The sequence below is a fragment of the Thunnus albacares genome, chromosome 20 (assembly GCF_914725855.1).
Source record: "Thunnus albacares chromosome 20, fThuAlb1.1, whole genome shotgun sequence".
Classification (NCBI taxonomy): Eukaryota; Metazoa; Chordata; class Actinopteri; order Scombriformes; family Scombridae; genus Thunnus; species Thunnus albacares.
Genome location: NC_058125.1, coordinates 8943597 through 8959543, shown reverse-complemented (window position 1 = coordinate 8959543; position 15947 = coordinate 8943597). Strand labels below are relative to the sequence as shown.

Sequence of the window (15947 nt, the reverse complement as noted above, 5' to 3'; positions counted from 1 at the left end):
AGCTAATTCTAAGTCTCTGAAAGTTGATTTTATGCCTAAATTAAATAAATAACTAACTGGAAGGCTGACAATCAATCTAATAACTTAAGTTATTCTTTTAAATGATCAGCAGTAGCACACATTTAGTAGTCAATGGAATAAAACTTCTAAAAAACAAGTTTTGTCCTTTAAGACTTCAAAAACCAAAGCCAATAGGTTAATTGCACATTTTTATTATTACAAAACATTACACAACATAATAACAACTACACATATACATAAATATGTCATATCATAAATCATCATAAATGCCTCATATATATACTTCCTAGAAACAGGTGGCTGAGTCTCATCTGTATTTCTCGGCGAGCACAGCTGCGAATGCTGACAGGTACTTGTCCATTGCTGCATGTGCAACCGGTGTGAACGCTTCGCCCATGTGACAGGCCAGGGTGACGAGCATACAGTGTGAGAACAGCTGCAGAGAAGTAAAAGATTTGTTATTGACAAAGGACTGATGTAAAGTCAATAAATACTCTAGTTAGGCTGCAGTTCAATTAAAAATATAAGTTGAAGCAGAGAGAAGGATGGTGCGTATATAACAGTCATAAAATGTGTGAAACCTGTTGCTGTTGAGATTTATGTATCTAATAGTCACATGTTTGATTTAACAGATACAGTATGAGCCTCACTGTTCCCTAACCGTACCCATCTGATACACTTTGTTGGTGGTGGTACAAAGTAAATTTTTAAGTAAACATTTGAGACAGATTTACTCTTAATAAAGCAATGAAAATAGTCCCCTTTGACTTTCATTTATGGCAAAACTTAACACACAGTTCACAGGAAAATCTTTTCAGTGGCACCTCCAGATTTTGTAAGATGATGTTTTGTGTTTTGGTCCCATAACTGTGGTGTATAACAAAAAAACTGTCAATCATTATATGCACTTGATTTGCACAGTGATGACAGTTGAGAAGTTTTGTACTGTGAGCTGCTAACCCAGAGAGTTGATCACAGCAGTTATCAGTTTGGTGAATAATGAGAACAGGACAGAGTGTAGGAGTATAATAAGAGTCAGAACAACAGTGACTCCTGCATTACAGAATTTTCTGCAACAACTCTCAGTCAGTACTGTAAAACTCTCTGAACAGACCTCCTAAAGCACCACCTGTTCAAACCCAAGACTAAATAGATGTGAAATTTCAAATTGCTATGTACGTTAAAAAAAAACCCAAAAGGTAATTCAAATGTAATCAGCCGACTGTTATCTAAACTGTTCCTACAAACACTGAAATGAAAGCGTGCATTAGCTTTGCATTGCAGACTCAACATAATCCAAGCTAAACGTTTGTATCCCCCCCCCCCCCCCCAAAAGACCAAAGCTCACCTCTGAATCTTCTACATTTACTATATATCCCAGCATAGATAAAGCACACATGTGTTCAGCTTTATCAATGAGATACATATTGGAGATCATGATATAAAGATTTCCCTGGTTTGGCTACAAATGTCCTTGTTGAAATTAAATACTGAAACATACTGAAATTGATAGACTTCTTACACAGTTTATCATATATGCCAATATATTGTAGTTTTCTTTAAGAATGTACAAAACTTAAAGAGCTTAATTTCTGATATATATGGAAGTATATGGAGGTAGCTGGTATATTCTGCCATATATTACACATACACTATTTAATGTATCACTCATTTTATTGTTCTTAAGTGTGTGTCCTGTGTCATATGCTCATATGGCAAATGTATTTCTATTGCATAATCACTTGTGTTATGCTACAGGATTTAATGGGCGTGTTGTAAACAGGTGATCCACACTTGACTGTAGATTGATCTTATATGGATTCCGTGTATGTTTCCACACTATAGAAAGTACTTTGGACAGGCACCTTGAAGTTGGACGGGTCTATGCGCAGCTGGTAGGCGTGCAGGGTTTGCAGAGGACCCAGGGTGACCGTCAGCTGGCTGATGTCTTGGGCTCCCTCTGCTATGGCCAGGACGATCTTCTTCCCGTGGGAGAGCAGGTGAGGGGAGCGTGCACTGATGTCGAGATGGGAAAAATATGTCTTGGTGCCGGGGAAAGTGACGAACATCCTGTGGGATGAAAAAGGGACGATGTTTGTTGCAATGATTATAGCAAACATTATGGTAATAAAAGTAGGTAACAATTGGAGATTGAAGTTGGCCACTCCTTTTGCTGTCGTCATCATAATCATCATCACCACAACACTGGCGTGAACTCGGTGCCAAGTAATTTGAATTTCACTGAAACCTCGATGGTAAATTTGATGGATTTGCTCTGTTACATCTTCATATGTGAATCAAAGTTTACTTTTATCATTATGATGGAGAAACGTCAGAAATCTTTTATGCCTTCATCTTTATAAACAAACCAGTCTAAAGTAAGATGCAGTAAAGATAAGGTGGCTTACATCCAATAATGTATCTATTTATCCATATAATGTCTTGTCAGTTATCAGTGACTGAGATGCTTTCCAGAGTACTGGCATATTGAAAATGTAGTCATAACACACAGAAAGTTTAGATTTTGGAAATGTCTACACAATATACAGAGTGTGAACCTACCGAAAAAGCGCATCTGAACCAATATCTTCAGCCACAGGAGTCAGACTTTCCCATATTTCTGCAATGAGCTTTCTCTCTCTCTGTGAGAGCATTGCAGCCTATTGCACTGAACGTTAGATGATTAACTGAGGTAAAACTATCAAAAGTGTGAGATTACTTTACAGCTGAGCGGAGGTCAGGTGTGCGTAAAACCATTTTATCAAAAAAAAAGTGGTGAGCAAAAGAGATGGAGTAATAATTCCTTCTGTCTGAAGAGGTGTAATGGTAAAGGTCTCGGCAGCCGTGCGCTCTGGTGCGGGATGTTTTCCTCGTCTGCTTTATCGGACCACAACCAGTGCAGGGTGGGGGCTCCGCACTACTGCGCTATCTGCTGCTCCGTGTGCGTCACGCTGGATATTTCTACCATATCACTTATGTGACTCTTCTCAGAGTGCAGCTGGAACGGGTTGCTGATGATGACGATGGCCCCTTAGGTGCCACTACATTTTTTAAAATTTATTTTCATTTTTATTTTTTGGGTTAGTAGGTCGAAGTTCCCTTACTATCAGCATACAGATATGAATAAAAGTAAAATTATATGGATAAAAAAGCTAACTTGAATTTAAAATGTTCAATAATCATAATTCAAGCACTGCTGGAGGTGTATATGCCTATTGTTTTTTTTGTTTTTTGTTTTTTTTTGTAAAACCCACCACTCCAACTCTTAAACATCACTTTTTTAAAAAAGATTTCTTACTCACCTTGTTAACAGTGTTACATAAATGAGTCAGAGTGCGTGTTCCAGTGTGAAGCAGGCTTTTGCAGATAAGGTCTTTCAGCTGCTGCTATCTGCAGCTCCATGAGCTGCTGCTCAAAGCGCTGTGGGCGTGAGACCAGTCTGCATCTGATACCATTGTGAGGACCATCCAGCCCCCCAGAGGACTTAAGCTTTGTTGTGTGTCTTTTATTGAGGCATTTAAACAAACACCATTGTTCAGGAGCACTGAGGAGCAGGCAGAGTCGACAGTGACAAGACATAATAGTGGTGCATATTCCCAAACAAAGTTATAGTTCATCAAATTACCACAAAGCAAATGCCACACAGTAAACCTTTGAGGGAGTCGCCCACATATCCCAGTTGATCTACTGTAACCTAAAGGTTCATGTTTAGCCGGAACCAGCACCAAACAAGCAAATGACACTCAGATACTGAGTACTCTTTGTGTCACTTATTCATAGACTGACCAAAATAAGATCACATACAACACAAAACATACAGTACATAATATAGAAAACATGTTGACATGTTGCAGTAGTTTGGTTTAAATAATAAAATCAATAGTGGCTGAAATCCATTTAGCCTGCTTCAGTTTCAGGGTCCTGGTGTTGTGCATTCACTGTCACACTGTCATTTCTTATTTGAGTATGAATAGAACAGAGTCATTGTTAATGTTATTAGTAACACCTGTGCTTTTCCTACTATATTAAGTCAACATGTCCGCTGTGAAAAGGCCTATTACAGACAGGAGGGATCAGAAGAACTTATAATGTTGTAGGTCTTCATATGGCCACATCACTCACAGATCAGCTCTGGTCATGAATGTAGTTCTTGTAGACTGTGGAAACATCCTGATTGTCTCCTTGAACTGATTGACACCTATTCAAGCAACATTTCAGTTGTCAGGTGGAAAAATTCTGGAGGTTCCTCAATATAGCACAGAGTCCTTGTGGAGGGATACAAGTATAGAAAAGGTTTTAAAAAAAAGAAAGAAAAAACCTGCAGCTTTCTGATGCTGGGTCAACTTCATGCTGTGTGTCAGCAGGTTAACAGTGGGTGGGTGAGAGCAGGCAGCCTGTGTCAGTGAGGTTATCATGGAGGAACCTCCCATCACTTCCAGAAGACTCTACAGTAATTATGGTGTCCCTGCATGACCCTTCCACCCACCCTTACTTGTGCAAAGACATGCAGCAGCTCCTGTTTTTAAGGTTTTTTATTTCAGTGCTGCTGCTTTGACTTTCAATGCTGCACATTTTTACTGGTCTTTACATACATGGACAGTTATTAATGTTTACATCACTAATAAAACAGACTTATATTTTGAACGATCACTTTAGAAATGTGCATTATTTTAAAAGCATGCAGTACTTTGTATAGATGCAACACAAATGCATTGTTTTCATTTTTAAATTGAGTTTTTATTGATACATAAGCCTTTAACCACTGGAGTGAAGTGATGATGAAGAAGAAGGCTGACTCAGCATAATAAGGGGATGTCATGCTCTTTATCAAAAATGCACAGTCATGCTTTTTGTTACAATGAGATAGGCTGCTCACACTATATCAAAAACAACCAGATCACTGTTTACAAGTTATCTTACTGTAATTATTTGTGTTTGTCTGTGTGTTGTTTTTTCAGAAGACTTAATTCATATTGTATTTTATTCCACTGTATTCTGTTACCTAACAATATTATAGCATTATACATGCACCACAATGTACATGTATTTGCTTGAACATGACATTTACTGTTGAATATTTGAAACATGTTGTCCATTGGGGGGCAGTGACTTTATAGCCACATCAATGATTGACTGAATGAATAATGTTTTTCTGCAAAGAAGCTTCAATTTATGTTTGAATGATGGCTTTTTCTCATTTTAGAGCTCCAAATATGATGTTTCAAATGTTAAAGTGTTGCCCAAAGTTACAGGATGGAGTGAATTCTCCAATTCCTCATTGCTGCCTCTGTTATGCTGATTTTAGAAATTCAGTAGTAGCTTGACCTTAACAAATTCATGTGATTAACAGGATTTACCAGTTTATTCATGAACCACTAGAGACTGGGATTGTGTTGATTGAAACTTGTGAACAGTGTTAGGGTTCATGTTAAAACTCTGCTGCTCCAGGTGAGGCTCGAACTCACAACCTCGGCATCACTCTGCAGGTTACTGTCTTATAAGTACCGCGCGCTGACCGATTGCGCCACTGGAGCTTGTTGAGTTACTAAGTTCAACACTAAACAAGTGAGCCAAATATTCCTGAAAAAATAGGCTTTTTAGTAATCAGTGTAATATGATTATGGGAGTTTAAAGAGAATCTTGATATAGTTTGAAGGTGAGCATCAACAGTAATCTTTTTCTTAAAAAGGACAAACATGCACTACTTTCCTTAAACTGAGGCAGCTGCTGAACGAAGGCCTGTAGTCATGTAGTCTTTGTTGTTAGAGTAGTTTAGTCATTCAAATGAGTAGTGTGATTATCAGGATTTACTAGTTAACTTTATTTAGATTGTGTTGGTTGAGTCTTGATCAGTCAGTCATGGTGTTATTTTCTTCAGCAGCATGTTAAAACTCTGCTGCTCCAGGTGAGGCTCGAACTCACAACCTCGGCATCACTCTGCAGGTTACTGTCTTATAAGTACCGCGCGCTGACCGATTGCGCCACTGGAGCTTGTTGAGTTACTGACTTCAACACTAAACAAGTGAGTCAAATATTCCTGAAAAAATAGGCTAGTTAGTAATCAATGTAATATGACTATGGAGAGTTTAAAGAGAATCTTAATATAGTTTGAAGGTGAGCATCAATAGTAGCCTTTAAAAAAAAAAAAAAAAAAAAGGACAAACATGCACACCCTTCATTTAATCTAGGCATCTGCTGAATGAAGGTTAAGGCGTGTAGTCATGTAGCCATTGTTGCTCTCAGCCTCAGCATCAGTCTGCTGGTTACTGTTTTAGAAGCAACGTGCAGTGACTGAACCACTGGAGCTTGTTTGGTCATTGTGTTCAATATTGAAAAAGCGATTTCAATGTTACTTAAAAAAACTTTCAAAAAAATGTCAATGTTACTTAATACACTTTTGCCTGAGTTGTACCATCTTAACAGAATGAACAAAGTCAGAAAGATGCCAATCAAATATAATCTGCACATGAACACACTGTACCAAGAAGAGGCCTCATTAGGCAACAAGTTAAAACACGTTTGGGTGAACTATGGGGCTCTGTTTGATTGTTTTTTTTTAAAATTAATTTATTAATTTAGAATAATCTGCAATAATTTGTGTTCTCCAACTGGGCCATATAAACCTACATTGGCGGCCCTGGTACAAACATTAGCTGGGGGCCACTATTATTAGCAGTTTGTGGTAACTGGATTAAGCTCAGATTGAGTATAAAGTTGAACTTGTTGGTCCTCTTGCCTTTGGATCACCAAGTGAAGACATGTTTTCATCAAGAGAACATGAACATTTATTTTCTGAATCACAACAAGGAGAGGGAGAGGATGACAGCAGTCGGGACAGTCCTACCAGGGTCGCTGACATTGGCTGTTTTACAAATAACATAATCACTGTTTTCAATAAAAAACTGAAGAAGCATGGCAGCGAGACTGACATTCAGCAGAACAAGAAACTAGTACAACAACTCAACTGCTGAACAGTCTGAGCACAGCTGGTGAGCAGGTCGCCACTGCTCAGCCTGCAGCAAGATCAATGAAGAGAGAAACCCACTGATCTCATCCAACAGTAACTGGCCAAAAAGGAAAACCAGTGCAACAATGACCATAACTGGTGAGAAACTGTTGGCACCTCCTGCTGTTACCATGGCAGGAGCTTCTTTAGTCATAAAAACAGTAACAGCAATGGCTGCTTGCATCAATGTGTAAGCTGCTGGTCTCCACGTGTCCAAAGTTCCTGACCCGCAGCCACTCCCAGGTGATATTTCTGGTTCTTCTAGATTCAGTTTCTTGACAGGTTCCTCCATAACAGCTAATAGTTTATCCTCAAAACAGTTAACAATCTCAACACTAGCAGATACACTGTATTTACTACAGTACTTACAGTTACATTTATAGAACACTGCACAGATGTTTACATACCAACTGCACCTTTGTATATATATATATTCCTAACTGCACCACTTCTATATAGGGCTTGTGCAATTCAGCAAATGTGCAATATCCTGAAGTGAAATATCTCAGCTGCTGATATATATATATATTTTTATCTTATTGTTTTATATGTTATTGCTTTATGGGTTATAGCAAACATATATATTTTATCTATATAATTAGCTAGTTTGAACTCTTTTTTTGTATGAATACACTGTCAGGATTGCTACTCAATCTCCTTGTACTCTGTGCAATGACGATAAAAGAATTCTCTTCTATATGTTGACCTGAGAAGACTTGCAGTGTTCGCTCCAACAGCTGAAGAGGAATTTCTTCCTCTGCTCCAACAGTGATTTCTTTTCACAGTCCTCAACAAAGGTTAAAATGTACTTGTGCAAATGACAATGATGAACACTTCTACAGCAGATGCTGACTTGAGGAGAGTCCTCGAAGTTCTTCAGTGTCTCTACCAACGAATGAAGAACAAAACAATTGTGTAACAGTAACAAAATATATTTACCCAAGTAGCCTCCTGTACTTAAATACAATTTTAGGTTATGTTCTCTTCTCCTACCAGAAATATTGCACTCCACTGAGAATATTTTACAGTTGTAGTCGGCGACTTTGAACTTAATTTTATAGACAATACACAAGATATAATGTGATCCCAAATGTATATAAAGTGGAAAAATGTAGCTTTACTTTGATCATCTATTACATTAAAGTGCTACTTTAACAATAATCCATCAGCAATAATAATATAATCCAATCTAATATAATAAATTATTTTGACTGGAGTCATTCTTCCACATAATGTGCCAGTTCATAGTTAGCATAAATAAAAAGCCATTAATGAAACATGATCCAAAGTGACTACTGTGGTCTCTTTACTCAATCCCCTTTGTCTGTTACTGTGAAACTAGTAATCCCTCTCATTTACACCTGTAACGACTCATTCTGTGGGTCACTACAGGGTTGCAGAACTTCACAAAAAAGGATTTGTTCTCTAAATGTTACTGCTCTCTGTACAAAAACAGAGTGGTACCATACCAAGAACCATCTCTCCATTACTCCACAAGGTGGAGCTATGAGTTAAGAGCAATGGGTAAAAACTGTTTCTTCCAATGACACATTTAAGTAAAAAAGTAGTAGAAAAGTAAAAAAGTAAATACTGCATCTTGTGTTCATTTTCAGGTAGCTAAAACGCCACCACATTTAATAAAAACACACAAATTCACCTTTAACAGCTATTCTCAATGGAGCAGCTTAACATACAAGTGTGTTCTTTACAGATGTAACACAGGGTAAATATAAAAAACAACCTGTGAAATAAGTGCATTAAAGGCTGTGGCAGAAACCAAGGTTCCCAGTGTGGTAAAAAAAAAAAAACAAATTAAAAATGACAATTTAAAAACCAAACATTGCAGTAAAAAACATATTTTACATGATTTTATCAGACTGTGTAATGCAGTTTCTACAAACGATAAGGAACAGGATCCATAACGTCAGAAACTGCAGATACATGGCACAAGAACACATTTTGTGTGTGTGTATGTGTGTATAGTTGTGTGAATAAGGCACATGTAAGCATTTTAGAGTCTAATTTCTTGGCGAGTTTTAACTCTAAGGACATCCAGTAAATGGACAAAACTGCTTGGATATCAGTAAAAAAAGTAGAAAAAATGAAGAAAAATTCTCAGGTCCTCCATTGCGGCGGTCTCAGGTTGTAATGTTCCTTTGTGCCACTGAGGGGTGCTGTTCAGTCAGTTTTACCACAGGAGAAGTAAATCATTTGCCAGGAAACAACTGCCTTTTCAGCTCTCCTCCAGTGTGACTGGTAAATGATTAGCCCAGCTATAGATCAGTCACACAATCAATTGTTAGTCCTTTTCAGTCAACTTTACACTTTTTCTAACTTTTAGTTTTGTTCCCATGTGCGTGAATATTTTATGTCAAATGCCTGAAGGCTTTCATGCATAGCCTAAAGGCTTCATAGTGGGATTGTTGTACCTTTCCAAACAGTACAAACAAAATATGTGTGAAATTCATAGATCCACAAAAAATCCTGAAATATTATTCCAGAAGTTCTTGCTCAGTCACAACTTGCACTGAAGTTCCATATTCAGTTTTCATCTTCATCAACTTCTTACATTTAGAAATGTTGTGACCAGTCCGATGGTGGTGCACACCCAGAAACAGCCCAGCTGAAATTTCAAAGGCCGATGTTCAGAGGAGGTGTGCGTTCAGGTCGTACTTCTCACAGAACTTGTCTGTGATAGGGATGCAGGTGAGGTACTCGCACCAGTCACACTTCACAGGGTAGACATAGAAGAGGACGGCCAGGGTGGCGAGCAGACCCAGAAAGACCAGCAGAAACACACAGATCTGGACCCTCTTCCGGTACATATCAGAACGCCCGAAGCTGAAGAGGAAAAAATCTGCATTATTCATTTCATACATTCACCAGGTTTTTAAAAATGTCCAGTGTTTTAATTTCACTTGAATAATTAGGTAACGTCAAGCATCCTTTTTCTTCACCTACCTGATGTACGGCAGGAAGGCAAAAGAGAGGAAGAATCCTGATACAAAACCACTGATGTGGGCAAAGTTGTCAATCCAAGGTAGTAAACCAAAGGAGAAGAAGAAGACTGAGATGGCCAGCAATTTTGCAAAAGCCCGCCACGGCCGCTCGAGGATCTGCCAGCTCTGAAATAGCTCCACAAACAGACAGGCCAGGATGCCGAACTGACTTCCTGCGGGACCCACCTAAGAGAAAGACAAGAAAAAGAGGAAACAGTTAATTACAGGGACTGACAAGTTGGGTAGGGTAGGTAGGGTCTAAACTTTACCTGCAATGCATAAGACAGTGCATACTCTTCATTTAAGTCAATGGGGGTGTTTTCCAACACAACTTAGTCTCACATACAGTATCTTGTGTAGTTTGTTTGATAGTGAAATTGTACCTCGGCTCTGTAGGGCAGGAAAATGGCTGAGGCCAAGTTGCCAGTGATGCCGCTCAGCATGTAGATGATGGAAATTCGCAGCCAGCCAGCCAGCTTCTCCAGATCCCTCAGCACTGTCATCTGGAACAACACCGACACCAGACAGTGCAGGATCCTACAGACAGACAAGACAGGTTGTTATTTTTAACGTTTACCATGGAAGAAACACACAAATCCACCTGATATTATACTATTTAGACTGATTTGTGATCCTTTTTTCATATAAAATATCTGTTTTAGTGCTGCTTGAACCATTCTGAGATGGACAAAAAAGAAGTGTTTCAATCACCCAGCATGAAGAAAGAGAGACAGCCAGAGTCGGGAGAACTGGTCTGGGATCTCCGGGTTGAGGAAAGGCAGCAAACCACACACATCATCCATGCAAGCCACCTGGAGGAGAGAGAGAGAGAGAAAGGGAGGAAAATGTGAGTTTAGAGGAAAACAGACCAGTGAGATCCACTGCCACCCTGTGGAGGTAACTGGCATTGTTGAATTCAGTCCAAAGTCCTTTCAAATCACAGCTCAGTACAGGCTCCAGTGGCGCAATCGGTCAGCGCGCGGTACTTATATGACAGTGACCTGCAGAGCAATGCCGAGGTTGTGAGTTCGAGCCTCACCTGGAGCATCGAAGTTTTAAATTCAAATGCCTCTATGCTTCACACATACCCTTTGAAATACAGATTAGGGTGTTAGGGGCAAAGGTAGCAACTGTTGCAATTGGATTGATGTGAGGAAAGGGTTACAAATAAAATAGTAATAAAAATTGCGTGTGTGTTTGTCCTACCTGTGAGCAAAGAGTAGCCTCCTCGTGGAAGTAGCCGTGCATAAAGCTACAGTACTCTCTGGAAGTGATTTCACATCTACAAGATAAAAACGTCATTAGCTTAATCAGCAACAGCTCAAAGATAAATGACCAATGCTTCAGGAGTTTAAGAAGAGGTGAAAACACCATTTTGTTCCTCCAATGACTGTCATAACTGTCATTGCCAGTATTTTCATTCAGGTTGCAAAAAACTACCTGTTGACACTGCAATTCAATGTTATTTTCTCTCAACATCATATAATCAAATCACCCTAAGATCATTTCATTAGTCTGGGTTTCAGTGTACTTTCACTGACCCATGATTGTATACATTCTGTTTCTAAGTCTTTTCTTTCCTGACATTTAAAGGGGTGGTGAAATCACAAAATATTCAACCTTAAAGTATGAAAATAGTCAAAGTTAAAGATAGTCGATACTGGCACATGCATGTATGCAACAGTTTTAAATTATTGTTAATATCTTTAGAAAATCTGCCTTAACTAAATCCTGTATGGCATCTTTTTTAGTTTTAAGAGTTGAACCCTTCTTGATCCTCACCGTCCTTTGGTTCCAATGCAGCAGGGCCGGCCTGTGATGGTGCAGTCTATGTGGGGAAGGTTGGTGTGATTCCCAGAATTATACCTTGTACAAACCTGTGAGATTATACATAGGGAGATTATACATTTGGACAGTTTTTTTTAACATTCAAATCTAAACTGAGGGTAAAAGATGCAGATGTACATGTGGTGGAGCATGCAACAACTGCTTACTTTAAGACATTGACTAACAAAAAGATGAATTTGAGACTGAGCCTCACTTAAAGTCATGACCATATAAACCTCAAACCTCAAATTAATACAACAATTCAGAGTTATATCATTAATATTCACAGGCTCCAGTGGCGCAATCGGTCAGCGCGCGGTACTTATAAGACAGTATCTGAGTGATGCTGAGATTGTGAGTTCAAGCCTCACCTGGAGCAGATGATATGTTTGTGAGCCAAGTCAACTCATGACTATGCCAAACAATTGAGCAATCTGGCTAAGAGAAAGGTACAACAATGCTGCCTCTCAGTCAGTCTTTTAATATATGTCTAGCTTATAAATTAATCTGGAAATGCAGCTGAGATCATACTCAGCCATGGCAAATTCTCAAATATGCCTTTAATACACTAGCCAGTGTATATATAGTATATATACAGTACATATAATAACATCAGCTAAATGCTTGAATTGTTAACATGTAAGTGCACTCACTGGCCACTTGGTGATGTCATCAGGCCACTCATGAGGCGAAACTGAGGCCGGCTCCAGACAAATTCTACAAAATCAAAAATGTTGATAATAAATGCTGTTCTAATTGTACTCAATTAAAGCATGATAATAATCCTAGAAATAGGAGTGTTTTGGGAGTAGACAGCAGTTTTAGGTTACCTGGGGTCCTGATGGCAGACTGAACCATGCTGGCGTAGATTACCATTCAGTAAGGGAGCACTGGGGTGCTGAGGCCACTTCACCCACACGGCCAGGGTACTCTGCAGTAGAAGACCGACAGAAAGATGAAAATATATTAGTGTTAACATTATCCTGTAGCTGTTCAAAGAGGGACTCATTCTGCTTGTGAAGTGGCTGCTACGACTTAACAGTGCAACAAAAACTGCCTGGTGCTTGAGGCAATTGTATGTTCTACTGTAATAAAATAAAAGTGGATAAGCAGGTTGACAAATTATTCCTCTGCCATCTGCCTTTGTCTACATGAAACTGTCCTTCTGCATTTTGCCTGATATGATGACAACAAAACGAACGCAGCTTTTAAAGTAATGTTTTATAAAAGAGAAGTGCTCTCCAATAGAATGTCATTGAAATAGAGAGATCACAATCAACCAGCTGTTTTCACTGACCGAACAGTCTTCTTGTAAAGTCTGCAGGCAGCCGGAGCGATCGTTCCTCACACAGCAGCCAGACTCTCTCTCTCTATCTCTCTTCTCCTGGATCAGCTGATGGATCTCTCGGTCTTGACGCATGCAGGGGGAAAACTTGGCACCCAGGTGGATCAGTGACTCCTGCAGGTTAGCGGGGATGACGTTATAGCTTGGTGACGTTGTGGATCTAGCAGTGCAGTAGTTCCCAAATTTTTAGTACCCTAACCTAAGTGCCGTATCCAGTCAAACCCCATATTCCGTTTACGTTGATTTTAAACTGGACGTTATTTAACACTATTAATGATATAAAAGTCAGTTTATACAAATTAATTGTCAGTGTTTGGGGTCGGTTTGTTAAAATTTGCATTCTTACTATGACTTGGTGTGGCAGAAGCTAGACATTTCAACCATTTACTTATCATTTTTAGCTAACTATTTTAACCATTTATCCATTACCTATAGCTAGCTTCTGCCGCTCAAAGTGATAGTAGTAAGAATGCAAACCTGCCCCAAACATTGATAATGACATTCATTTGTATAAAAAATATTGTAACAATATCGACTTTTATGTAATTTACAGTATTAAATAACATCCAGTTCCTAGCCATCAGCTATAGCTAGAGGTAATGAATTGATGATTATAATAGTTAGCAAAAAGTAATGGATAAAAGATTGAATTGTAACCATGTAGCCATTACTCTTAACTATTTCAACGATTTACCTACTTTTAATTAACTGTCTATACTTTACTTTCAGCAAACTATTTGAACATTTATTCATTACTTGTGGCTATCTATTTCAATCATGTAGCCATTACTTGAGCTAACAGTGTTCTACTTTTAGCTAATTATTTCAACTGTTTATCCATAAGATAAAGCACATAAACACATAACATAAAGCAGAACTATGAACAGTTTGTTACTTAGGTAACTATTTCAACCATTTATTCATGAATTAAGCTAACTGTTCATTACTTTTAGCTATTCTGACCATTTATTCATTACTTTTAGTTACCTGTTAAGTTTTCATGCACACTTAATCACATTGTGTAGTGCTCAGATTTATTTTTTAAATAAATAGAACTGTAATTATTATTATTATTTTTTTCAAATTAGTTGAGATTCTCCACAGTCTTCCTTATCCCCTGGAAACTGCAAAAGTACCCCTTGGGGGGAATCGCTGATGTAGACACCTAGAGTTGAATACACTGGAGCTTTCCCATTTTCACTACCACACTTAAGAGCTGAATTAAGGACAATTATACACAGAAGAATGTATATGGAAGATAAGAAATACTTACTGAGCTTGGGCCCACCCAGAAGTTCTGTTGTTGCACAAACTTTACATTTTCATATACTCCCTTGTTCCTCAACACCTCAAAAAACACAAGAAAGAAAGGTGTTACTAGCATTGCTCAGTCATATGTTTTCAGAGGAAATTCAACATAAATTCACCAACAACAAAACAATCTAAACATTATAAATGCTGTAAAACAGACTTACTGAGTCGACTGTTTCATGTTGTGAGAAGCCCACAGGAGCAATACCGTAGATGGTGACAGCCAGAATGGTGATGAGCAAATGGACAAAGGTGATCCAGTAGGTAAAGAAAGGCCTGTGGAGAAGAGTAGGACTCAATTTGCTGGGAAATTGACAAAAACTGTATTCATATTAATCTCTAAGGATAGTCATCCTCCAAGGAAAATAGAATTAGCCGTCTTACCTGTGGTCATCCATGTCCTCAATCTGCCTCTTGACAAAGCTGTCGATACGCTTGCGGTATGTCCGGTTTGTGAGACGGCCAACCATGCCGAGCCCGTACGGCCGTTTCTCGCGGGCAAACAGCTTCTTAACGGGAACCACAATCCTTTGTCCACGCTGCTGGTGGCTGTTGACACTCACCACTTCCTGTTTCAGACGCACCTTCGGTTGGACCAGAGAACCATCTTTTGCCTTCCGCCACCCTCGCTCTAACGGCCTGGATTGATGAGGAGGAAGAGGAAAGTTGAATTAAGCATTGTAAATTACAGTGTAAGATTGAGAATTTGTAGATATCATAAGACACTATCTTCAGTAATACAAAAGTTGTGAATAGTGTCTCCTTCCAGCATGCCAGAGCTTCATGTGTGCATATGGGTAACAATAATTTAAAAAAATATAAACTCACAACATGAGGTGACTCTTCTCCAGTTCGTTCTTATCCAGCGCACTCCCTGTGAGCTCGCTCTCATCCAGATGTTGGAGGGCAGCCTCCGATGGTGTCTCGAAAACCTCATCAGCATAGCTGGACAACTCATCCTGCAGGCCCTCCTACACAGATGAAAACTAAGTAAGTTGTAATCCAAATCGGAAAGGGTGTAGCACTGATTGATGTAGCAAGGAGGGGTTCAGTTAATCACAGACTGCACACTGCAAAAAAGTGTCACAACATTTTGTGACTACAGGCTGTGGAGGACATAAAGAATGGCTGCTAATTGAATGCTTTAAACAAAGGTAGTGGACCTTTTTTCTACTGCGCATATTTTGAATTTAATGTTGTTAAGAGACAGTGAGGTTAGCCTCGGCAGTGTGTGTGTTTGTATCCACTGCTCACTCTGGTGAAGAAAGACGTGTCCAGATCATCAGGAAAGTCCACAGTGTCGTCTTCAAAGAAACTAGGAGGCATGAAACTCCGTTTGCGACATCGCCCGGTGCTGCTTTCGCCAAATGTTCGGCCCTGACAAACAGAACCACACATTTGTCATCATTATTATCATCAACAGCCATACCAGACTGAT

At 39.0% G+C, this 15947-nt stretch overlaps 2 protein-coding genes and 4 non-coding genes across 10 annotated transcripts in view; 2 read left to right on the top strand and 4 right to left on the bottom strand.

The window, feature by feature from the left end:
• Nucleotides 1–196: 196 nt before the first annotated feature.
• On the bottom strand, nucleotides 197–3035 carry zgc:163057 (Hemoglobin subunit alpha-D-like). Its single transcript, XM_044338637.1, has 3 exons — nucleotides 2584–3035; nucleotides 1887–2091; nucleotides 197–457 (listed from the first exon to the last, which is right to left on the bottom strand). Exons 1-3 carry the CDS (start codon nucleotides 2673–2675, stop codon nucleotides 329–331), a joined length of 426 nt encoding a protein of 141 aa, XP_044194572.1. The 5' UTR covers nucleotides 2676–3035; the 3' UTR covers nucleotides 197–328.
• A 2426-nt stretch (nucleotides 3036–5461) lies between these two features.
• trnai-uau lies at nucleotides 5462–5555 on the bottom strand. Its single transcript has 2 exons — nucleotides 5518–5555; nucleotides 5462–5497 (listed from the first exon to the last, which is right to left on the bottom strand). It is a non-coding gene; the product is annotated as a tRNA-Ile (tRNA).
• Nucleotides 5556–5918: 363 nt separating this feature from the next.
• trnai-uau lies at nucleotides 5919–6012 on the bottom strand. Its single transcript has 2 exons — nucleotides 5975–6012; nucleotides 5919–5954 (listed from the first exon to the last, which is right to left on the bottom strand). It is a non-coding gene; the product is annotated as a tRNA-Ile (tRNA).
• A 2617-nt stretch (nucleotides 6013–8629) lies between these two features.
• rhbdf1b (rhomboid 5 homolog 1b (Drosophila)) overlaps nucleotides 8630–15947 on the bottom strand; it is a 39081-nt gene continuing 31763 nt past the window's right edge. For all 5 annotated transcript variants that reach the window (XM_044338353.1, XM_044338356.1, XM_044338354.1 and 2 more), the window contains 14 exons: nucleotides 15764–15886; nucleotides 15338–15480; nucleotides 14894–15148; nucleotides 14674–14785; nucleotides 14472–14546; nucleotides 13151–13312; nucleotides 12684–12784; nucleotides 12507–12570; nucleotides 11809–11903; nucleotides 11233–11308; nucleotides 10738–10838; nucleotides 10410–10563; nucleotides 9989–10212; nucleotides 8630–9868 (listed from right to left, as the gene is read on the bottom strand). In XM_044338353.1, coding sequence (XP_044194288.1) covers nucleotides 9673–9868; nucleotides 9989–10212; nucleotides 10410–10563; nucleotides 10738–10838; nucleotides 11233–11308; nucleotides 11809–11903; nucleotides 12507–12570; nucleotides 12684–12784; nucleotides 13151–13312; nucleotides 14472–14546; nucleotides 14674–14785; nucleotides 14894–15148; nucleotides 15338–15480; nucleotides 15764–15886 — 1881 coding nt within the window. In that variant the 3' untranslated portion in view covers nucleotides 8630–9672. The remainder of the gene's footprint in view (nucleotides 9869–9988; nucleotides 10213–10409; nucleotides 10564–10737; nucleotides 10839–11232; nucleotides 11309–11808; nucleotides 11904–12506; nucleotides 12571–12683; nucleotides 12785–13150; nucleotides 13313–14471; nucleotides 14547–14673; nucleotides 14786–14893; nucleotides 15149–15337; nucleotides 15481–15763; nucleotides 15887–15947) is intronic.
• Nucleotides 10980–11073, top strand: trnai-uau. Its single transcript has 2 exons — nucleotides 10980–11017; nucleotides 11038–11073. It is a non-coding gene; the product is annotated as a tRNA-Ile (tRNA).
• Nucleotides 12143–12232, top strand: trnai-uau. The gene is given in 2 exon segments: nucleotides 12143–12180; nucleotides 12197–12232. It is a non-coding gene; the product is annotated as a tRNA-Ile (tRNA).